Genomic DNA, 10,082 nt, shown 5'->3' on the forward strand with positions numbered 1-10,082 from the left:
CAAATCACTGACCTTTGGGTTTTGTTCTTTTGTTGTTCTGCTCCTTGCTGTTGAGGTTTTCTTTTTCAGTCCTTCAAAGGTATATTTCTTTCTTGTTTTTGCAAACAAGCGAAAATCTGTGTTTACTAACAGCCCTGAGAGGTGTACATTTCAAAGGCTGATTAAGATTTGGAGCATAAGATAATAGTTCTTTCATGACAATTCAAGTCAAAATTGTAAAAGCCAACAAATATAAAGGAAAGATCCTAACAAGACCAAGGCGTGTAAGCAACCAACATGCTTTCCCTTAGTGTAAATAAATTGATGAGACAGAATTTCTGCTCTTTTAAAGTGAACCATATGTTCCTAAACCCTTTACAAAAATAATATTCCCCACACCCCCAACACTAGAGTAGATGTCTACAACAGTACTGAATTACTATCTAAATGAACAGACCTCAAGAAATAGAAAATCTGTTCAAACCTAACATGGCAGCCTAAGAAACAGAGTCCTGTATGGGAAAAGTTTGGAATCGTGGTGAGTGGAAATGTTTCCATGGTTGCTTGCATCCCTGGGGTTGAAGCCTTTCCATCTTTTATTCTTTTCTTTTCTTTTTTCCCCCTATTTTTATTTCTTTTTCTGTTTTGTAAATACGTTCATTTGTATCTGTCCAAAGCTATAGTCTTTGAAAGTTTTAGTATAAAATCAGAGATAGCTCAATTCAGTTCACTTGCTCAGTCATGTCGGACACTTTGCAACCCCATGGACTGCAGCATGCCAGGCCTCCCTGTCCATCACCAACTCCTGGAGATAAGGGGAAAGATAATGGGATAAAACTTAGAAATTCAAAGTATTAATACTATTTCATTCTTACGTCTCATGGACTTTATGTGGTGAAAAAAGTCCTAGTTGGTTAGCTTAATCTGGAAGATATTTTTTTGAATTACGTGACATTGTTGGCTTGAGGTGGTATCATGATCTGTATTTCTTCCCTCTAGTTTGGGGTTGTATAGATGTGTAAGGGGTGTCAGTAAGTATGTTCCAGGGATGTAACGCATAGAGAAATTCTCTACTAACCTGGAAAAAGAATAAGCAGGCTGGCCACCCGTAACAGTGCTACCTGAGGACAAGCTCTGTGAGTTCACGGTCTGTCAGTGGTTTGAGCAGAGGGGCACGGGATTTGAAGGTAATAGTGCAGTGATGGTGACAAGCTGGTGGGCTGAATTATCTCCAATGTGTTTGAGCATCTGTCATAAGAACATAGTTATTGAAGATGCAAGACTGGAGAAGGAATCTGACCTGAATAGTCTGAGGACTGGCGGAAAGGAGTGCAGAAATCAGGGCAGAGACGTTTTGGAAAAAGGTAGAAATACCAGTGGGAAGATGATTCCCTGAGGCAGCGATAAGGGAAAAAGGAAGTTAAGAACAGAAATGTCTCATGAAAATTCCCCGATAGGAGAGAGCGTTCAAATGCAATGAAGTAAAAAACACTAAAAAATGCAAAAGGATAGTAAAACTATAATCTCTGAACGTAAATGATTCCCTAAATTCAGAATATCTTATAATGGACTAAAACGAATTGTGGCTACAGTCAGAAAGTCTGGTTCTGAGTCCCAGAATTCACTACTTTCTGTGAGATCTTGGGTAAACAGCCAATTCTCTGAGCCTTAATTTTCTGATATATAAACTGTTAATGCTTAATACGTTCATACTGGCTAATTGAGTGATATCATAGTAAGTGTATTATAATGTTGTTTGCACTGCCCAACATGCTATATATGGAGTGAATTCATTATGACCAGTGTTCATTTCATTACAGGGCTCTCAGTAGCTCTTATCCAGCACGCCTGAAAGGATTCCATGGCGAGGACCAATAACGTGACTGAGTTAATTATCAGCGGTCTTTTCCAGGATCCAGAGGTGCAGAGAGCGTGCTTTGTGGTGTTCCTGCCCGTGTACTTGGCCACGGTGGTGGGCAATGGCCTCATTGTTCTGACGGTGAGAGTCAGTAAGAGCCTGCGTTCCCCCATGTACTTCTTCCTTAGTCACCTGTCGCTGGTGGAGATCAGTTACTCCTCCACTGTTGTCCCTAAATTCATCACAGACTTATTCTCCAAGATTAAGACCATCTCCCTGGAGGGCTGTGTGGCTCAGATATTCTTCTTCCACTTGTTTGGAGTTGCTGAGATCTTCCTGCTCACGGTGATGGCCTATGACCGCTACGTGGCCATCTGCAAGCCCCTTCACTACACAACCATCATGAGCCTGCCTGTGTGCCACCGTCTGGTGGCTGCTTCCTGGCTGGGGGGCATAATTCACTCCATGGTGCAGATCCTCGTCACTGTCCAGTTGCCCTTCTGCGGTCCCAACGTGATTGACCACTACTTCTGTGACCTCCATCCCTTGTTCAAGCTTGCCTGCACTGACACCTCTGTGGAGGGGGTCATTGTGTTGGCCAACAGTGGATTAATCTCCGTCTTCTCCTTCCTCCTCTTGGTGTCCTCCTACATTGTCATCCTGGTCAACTTGAGGAACCATTCAGCAGAGGGGAGACGCAAAGCCCTCTCCACCTGTGCCTCTCATGTCATGGTGGTCGTCTTGTTCTTTGGACCCGCCATCTTCCTCTACATGCGGCCCCCCTCCACCTTCACTGAGGACAAGCTGGTGGCCGTGTTCTACACGGTGGTCACCCCCATGCTGAACCCCATCATCTACACACTCAGAAATGCAGAGGTGAAAGTTGCCTTGAGGAGGCTGTGGGGCAGGAAAGTAAACTCAGGGGTGGAACCTTAAACAGCTGAGCATGCATATGGTGACTAAATAAAAGTTTGATTTTAGTGAACTGTGAGGGACAGAGCAAAAGCTCACCTATTCACTTTTTTTTGGTTGTATTTTAGGTGAAGGCTTTATATTCCATAAAATAAATCAGATGCCTTTCATAGCCCTCTGTATTTTGGAGAAAGTTGAAAATTGAGCTGCATTGCTGTCTTTCTTCATGTTCAATAGTATACAGGGCATAGACTCTAGGGAGGGATCACTGGATTGGAATTCCCACTCTGTCACCTTCTACCTGCGAACCCTGGGTTCATTTACTTTACTTCTCAGTGTTAGCGTGCTGTGATGTGTGGAAAGATTGCGGTAGTGGGAGACATAAGTTTATGTTTTATTCTTACCCTCCATCAATGTGCTCTTGTGGGAATCCCTGGAAGGCTTTTCTATCAATACTTCATTTTAGGTCTAGCTAGGGAGTGTGGCAGAGAAGGCAATGGGAACCCACTCCAGTATTATTGCCTGGAGAATCCGATGGATAGAGGAGCCTGGTGGGCTGTGGTCCATAGGGTTCCAAAGGGTCGGACTCAACTGAAATGACTCAGCGTGCACAGGGAGTTTGGGATGGGCATGTACTAAGTGCTATATTTAAAATGGATAATCAACAATGGCTTACTGTAGATCACCTGCAGCTCTGCTCAATGTTATGTGGCAGCCTGGATGGAAGGGGCATTTGGGGAAGAACAGATACATGTATACCTATGGCTGAGTCGCTTCACTGTCCACCTGAAACTATTACAACATTGTTTGTTAATCAACTATACCCCAGTACAAAATAAACAATTTAATAATGTTAAAAACTGAAAAACCATTACTATGAACATAACTATTTCATCTTTCCTAGTAAGGGAAAATATTTAAATATCTCCCATCTCTGTGACAGCTGCACTCAGCACATCTGTCTCATCCTTTCATATACTGTTATAGATGGCTTTTCAAGCCAGTATGTATAAACTTGATCAATTAAGTTTTTCAAAGAAGTTCACTTAGCAAGAATCATCTTATCAGCTCTTGACAACTGTATATATAATTCTACCATAGGAGAAGGTTTTTCTCTCCGATGTTTTTTAAATGGAAAAAAACAAGAAGGCAATTTTTTAGGAATGCATCTTCTCAAATATCAACCCTGTTAAAGTTGTCTATTTCTTAAAAAAAAAAAAACACCTTAATTTTAGTTTTCCCCCTTTATTAACCCGAATCCAATGCCTCAAATTCCTCAGTAGGAGCTTTGTTTGTGGAAGTAGGAAGTTGTTAGAATGGACAGGTCTGTGGAAGGTGAAATATAATAAAGCTGTGGTTAATCATTCACATGGGTTTCCCACGTGGCTCAGTGGTAAAGACTCTGCCTGACAAGGCAGGAGACACAGAAGAGGAGGGTTTGATCCCTGGATCGGGAACATCCCCTGGAGGAAGAAATGTCAGCCTGCTCCAGTTTCTTGCGTGGATATCCTATGGACAGAGAAACCTGGCAGGCTACAGTTCATGGGGTTGCAGAGTCGGACATGACGGCAACTGAGCAGGCATGCAACCATGCATATCTTTTTGTTTTCAAACTTGTAATTTTGTATAGGAGTAAAGCAGATTAACGATGTTGTGATAGTTTCAGGTGTACAGCAAAGACTCAGCCATAAATATACAACCATTCATATCTTCATCCAGATAATTTTACAAGACCCTTTCTTTCTAGACAGTTGTTGTCTGTGCACTGAGTTATGTGCTTGTGTGAGTGAGTGCTAGTCACTCAGTCGTGCACGTTGCCTGTTTTTGTATGACCTGTGAGCCAAGAAAGGCTTTACATTTTCAAATGGTTGAAAAATTAAAGTAAAATAATATTTTGTGACACATAAAAATTGAATGAAATTTAAGCTTTATTGCCTACAAATAAGTTTTACTGGATTACAGTCATGCCCCATTATTTTACTCTTTTTATCTATGGCAGCTTTTGTGTTGGAGTGGCATGGTTGCATAATTATGACAGAGACTGTGTGATCCGGAAAGCCTATATATTTTCTTTTTTTACATATGAAATTCTTATTTATTTATAAATTAGTTTTTATTGGAGCAAACTGCTTTATAATGTCAGTTTCTGCTGTGCAGCAAAGCAAATCAGTCCTGTGTATACATATGTGCCTGCTTTTTTAGATTTCCTTCTCATTTAGGTCGTCACAGATCAGTGAGTAGGGTTCTCTATGCTAAACAGTAGGTTCTCACAAGTTACCTGTTTTGTGTAGAGCAGTGCGTATACGTCAGTCCCAATCTCCCAATCTGTTCCACCCCTCATTGTCTCTGGGTAACTATAAGCTCATTGTCTACATTCATGACGCTGCTTGCAAAGCCTGTATATTTTCTACGTAGCACTTTACTGAACATGTTTACCAGCCCCTGGCTTAAGCCATAGTAATGTTTATTGCTCACTCAACAAGAAGTTGGGAGGTCAGTGGTCCCAGGGTTGTTTTGTTGTTCCCACGATGCCCAAGCCCCTTCAGTTCTCTTGGCTGGCCCCTCATGGCTGCAAGATGGCTAAAGCAGCTCTCGGTATTACATGCTCACATGTAAGAAGGGAGGGGTTTTCATTTCATTTCAGAAAACAGTTCCAAGGACTTTTCCAGAACAATTCTTATTTTGTTCCTATTGAGCGGAACTAGGTTATATATCTATCCCTAGGTGCAAAGGAGCCTGGAACAGTAAGTAGTGGCATAAACATCAAAAGGGAGAGCTGACCAATTCACATCTTCATTTGAATTTGCAAAATGGCTTTTCTTAAGGCAAAAGTTGTGTAGAACTATCCCTAATTCTTAAAGAATCTGTACTTTTCATATAATGGTGGAGTTTAATCAGAGCTAGGCAAGTGTGGCCATAGTAAGAGGGTTAATCTTCACCAGGTTAGAAAATAACATCAGCCTTTCTTGAAAATGTACAACTTTAGGTGAGCAAATAGTCTCATACCACAAACATTTTAACAACTGTATTTTCCTGTAATGCACGTTCATAGACTCATGTTAAAAACTCATCTTCCTTAGATGTATTAAACTGAATCCTTCAACAGAGAAAAGATTTTGACTTACAGCCTTCCACAGAAGCTTAGTGATGAGATGTACAGAATAAATGTAGATTTTCTTAAATATTTTGAGCTTTTATGTAATTATTTGTTAATGTTCTTCCTAAATGTTTTTTTTTAAATATAATAGATAATGAAAAAAATGATAATGGTTAATTCAGAGTTTGCACTATCAAAAGCAATTATTGGGTTGGCCAAAAAGTTTGTTTGGGTTTTTTACATGACATCTTATGTTAAAACCTGTAAAATAATTTAAAAAAATATGGTCATAACAGTCTCTTAATCACTAGTTGAAACTTGGCATTTTGTTTCAGCTTTAATTTTAATCAGGCTAAATTAATGACAGATGCTGATCTTACAAAGTGTTAGGACATCAGCAGAGCATGCTGATTCATAATAGTATACATGTTATAAAAACTATTAATGACAGAAAATTTAATAAAGATGAGGCCAAAGCAGAGTAATAAACTCACATGTAGTGTTTTCAAACCAACATCCAGTTTAATATTGATAAAGATCAGTTTGGAAATGTTTTGTTTCCTTCTGAGCAGGGCATCTCAACAGCAGTTGCATTGTGATTTTGACTCAGATAACCCTTGCTGTGGTGGTAGGGGCTGTCTTCCGCATTGTAGGGTGTTAGCATCTCTGGCCTCTTTCCAGTTCAGTTCAGTTCAGTTGCTCAGTCATGTCTGACTCTTTGCGACCCCATGAATCACAGCACGCCAGGCCTCCCTGTCCATCACCAACTCCCACATTTCACTCAGACTCACTTCCATCGAGTCAGTGATGCCATCCAGCCATCTCATCCTCTGTCGTACCCTTCTCCTCCTGCCCCCAATCCCTCCCAGCATCAGAGTCTTTTCCAAAGAGTCAACTCCAGTAAGTGCCAGTAACACCGCCTTCCCACACAGGTAGGAAATGAAAGTTTAAAAATGGGCATATGCACCGAGGAAACCAGAATTGAAAGAGACACGTGTACCCCAATGTTCATTGCAGCACTGTTTATAATAGCCAGGACATGGAAACAACCTAGATGTCCATCAGCAGATGAATGGATAAGAAAGCTGTGGTACATATACACAATGGAGTATTACGCAGCCATTAAAAAGAATACATTAGAATCAGTTCTAATGAGGTGGATGAAACTGGAGCCTATTATACAGAGTGAAGTAAGCCAGAAAGAAAAACACCAATACTGTATACTAACACATATATATGGAATTTAGAAAGATGGTAATGATTACCCTCTATGCAAGACAGCAAAAGAGACACAGATGTATAGAATGGATTTTTAGATTCTGTGGGAGAGGGAAAGGGTGGGATGATTTGGGAGAATGGCATTGAAACATGTATACTATCATGTAAGAAACGAATTGCCAGTCTATGTTTGATACAGGATACAGGATGCTTGGGGCTGGTGCACAGGGATGATCCAGAGAGATGATATGGGGTGGAGGTGGGAGAGGGTTCAGGATTGGGAACTCATGTACACACCCGTGGTGGATTCATGTCAATGTATGGCAAAGCCAATACAGTATTGTAAAGCAAAATAAAGTAAAAATAAAAATAATAAAAAAAAGTCTCTAGATGTTGCCACATATCCTCTTGGGGGCAAAATCACCCATGGTTGAGAACCACTGTTCTGTAGCCTCACGTCATCCACACCAAAGGCCGGGAGAAGGGCTGGCTCAGTTTCTGATGTTTGTGGTCCATAATTCCTTGAACCCATCCTTGGGATGGTGTCATATGTAAAACCACATAATTGAGTTCATGATAAGCAAGAGCTGGATCTAATTGCCCTCAGAACAGCATAGAGCCCCATAGCCTAAGTGCTCTGTGAACACTGGGTAAAATTAATTTAATATATTCCCTATTGATTTCTGAAGTTATGTTACCTACAAGAAAGTTTGAGAGGTTGGTATCCAGGTCCCGCTTCCCATGAGGTAGGTGCCTGATGAGGAAGGGGAAAGGCATGGCTCTCTGGGGACCAGTCTTCTCTCATTTGATCATAACGCACCCTTCTCCACCCCCAGTATCTCTCAGCAGAGTGAACTCAAGGCTGAGCTGCCAGAATTCTTATTTCTCTGAGGAACATCTGAGAGGCAAGTCTACTGTGTTCTTGTTTTTAATCAGGTGGAATAGACTTACTGGCTTAGTCTCAGCATTCCTAAGGCTGCAGGGAGAGTGGATCCTCCATCTGGCAACTCCTGAGATGTATGAGCTCTGGTGCATAACTTGGCCTTAATGCTTGGAGACTGAGTAATTGGGAAACCTTCACGAGGTAATGGATGTTCTCAGGGCACTATTTTGCTCTCTGGGATCAGAACAGATGAAAGGAACAGTGGCGAGACAGCAAAGTCCCAGAAACAGTGGGGTGAGTTTTGTTTTGTGAGCATGTGAAGATTATCATTCCACTTTGAAAGTAAAGGGAATGCTGAGTGCTCTCACATTGGTCTGGGCTTTGCCTGAAATAAGCACTCTGCTAGACATGGGATTCAGGGATGGAAAGCTGTGGCCTTGGTCCTTGGTGACCTTTGTCCTTTCAGTATTTTCTGAACTTCTGTGGTGTACCAAATACTCTGCTAAGAAGGCCGGGGTGATCTATAGGCACTGTTCCCCATCCTAAGGACGTTCACTGAGTGTGGTTTTATGCAGGTGCTTCAGTTAGCACTGGAGATGCAGTGGTAGCAAGACATAATCTCTGCTCCAGAAAGTCCACAGTTTGGTGGGCCAGATGGTCACATAGCACAATTACAATTCAGTGTTCAAAGTGCTGTATTTCCAAAATGTCCTAAGAGAAGAGTGTCACCGACTGCAAGGGTCTGTGGATTGCAGAGATGGATTTCCTATTTCTGAGAAGGTTCCAAGTTTGCAGAGTTTGAATGGTAGCATTTCAGGTACGCAAGGGACTATTATATAATTCACGCCTTAAGGAAGGTGTATCATTTCAGATCACCCTTCCAAGTTACTGCCTCCTGGTGGCTACCTCATGGCTCACGTGCACAATGTGACAGAATTCATTTTCCTGGGACTTTCTTCCAATCCAGAGGTGCAGAAAGCCTGCTTTGTGATATTTCTGCTCCTGTACACAGCCATTGTGCTGGGGAATTTCCTCATTGTCCTCACTGTCATGAGCAGCAGAAGCCTTGGCTCCCCCATGTACTTCTTCCTGAGCTACCTGTCCTTTGTGGAGATCTGCTACGCCTCGACCACAGCCCCCAGACTCATCTCAGATCTGCTGGCTGAGAGGAAAGCCATCCCTCTGTGGGGCTGCATGACACAGCTTTCCTTTCTCCACTTCTTTGCTGGCACTGAGATTTTCCTGCTCACTGTGATGGCCTATGACCGCTACGTGGCCATCTGCAAGCCCCTCAACTACACCACCATCATGAACCGGCAGGCGTGTGCCGTCCTGGTGGGTGCAGCATGGGTGGGGGGCTTTGTGCATTCCTTGGCCCAAATCCTTCTTGTCTTCCGCTTGCCCTTCTGTGGCCCCAATGTGATCGACCACTATTTCTGCGACGTGCTTCCCCTGCTCAAACTTGCCTGCTCTGACACCGTCCTCATTGGCCTTCTGATCGTTGCCAATGGGGGGACCCTGTCTGTGATCAGCTTTGTGGTCCTCTTATCCTCCTATGTGGTCATCTTGCTCCATCTGAGGACCCGGAGCTCCGCGGGGCGGCGCAAGGCCCTGTCCACCTGTGGGGCCCACATCACTGTGGTCACCTTGTTCTTTGGGCCCTGCATCTTCATCTATCTGAGACCCTCTACCACCCTGTCTGTGGACAAGATGGTGGCCGTGTTCTACACGGTGATCACCCCACTGCTCAACCCTGTCATCTACTCCCTGAGAAATGCTGAAGTGAAGAAGGCCGTGAAGAGGCTGTGGATCAGAGCAGTGAAAGTAGAAGAGAGGTAGAGGCTGAGCCTTGGTGTTGATCCTTGGGTTTAGGTGATGCTCTGTCCAAACTGAAGGGGCAGAATGAGATGAAGGACAAGTTTCCAGGACTTGTTAATTTTAGAGTTATTCTCCATCAACTTCACTATAATCACTTACTATATATTTTCTCTTCAGTTCAGTTCAGTCGCTGAGGCATGTCCGACTCTTTGTGACTCCATGAATTGCAGCACGCCAGACATCCCTGTCCATCACCAACTCCCGGAGTTCACCCAAACCCATGTCCATCGAGTCGGTGATGCCATCCAGCCATCTCA

The 10,082-nt window shown here is 42.8% G+C and overlaps 2 protein-coding genes across 2 annotated transcripts; both read left to right on the top strand.

Annotated features, from left to right (window-relative positions):
• The first annotated feature begins 1,840 nt into the window (after positions 1-1,840).
• LOC101122813 (olfactory receptor 4B1-like) lies at positions 1,841-2,773 on the top strand. The gene has a single exon (XM_027979891.2). It carries the CDS (start codon positions 1,841-1,843, stop codon positions 2,771-2,773), a length of 933 nt encoding a protein of 310 aa, XP_027835692.2.
• A 6,083-nt stretch (positions 2,774-8,856) lies between these two features.
• LOC114118306 (olfactory receptor 4X2-like) lies at positions 8,857-9,786 on the top strand. Its single transcript, XM_027979054.2, has one exon. The coding sequence runs from the start codon at positions 8,857-8,859 to the stop codon at positions 9,784-9,786; it is 930 nt and encodes a 309-aa protein (XP_027834855.2).
• The last annotated feature ends 296 nt before the right edge of the window (positions 9,787-10,082 follow it).

The sequence above is a fragment of the Ovis aries genome, chromosome 15 (genome assembly GCF_016772045.2).
Source record: "Ovis aries strain OAR_USU_Benz2616 breed Rambouillet chromosome 15, ARS-UI_Ramb_v3.0, whole genome shotgun sequence".
Taxonomy (NCBI): domain Eukaryota; kingdom Metazoa; phylum Chordata; class Mammalia; order Artiodactyla; family Bovidae; genus Ovis; species Ovis aries.

Excerpts from the sequence above, each read along its gene's own strand:
- LOC114118306 (XM_027979054.2), top strand. The coding sequence starts at position 8,857 with ATGGCTCACGTGCACAATGTGACAGAATTCATTTTCCTGGGACTTTCT.
- LOC101122813 (XM_027979891.2), top strand. The coding sequence starts at position 1,841 with ATGGCGAGGACCAATAACGTGACTGAGTTAATTATCAGCGGTCTTTTC.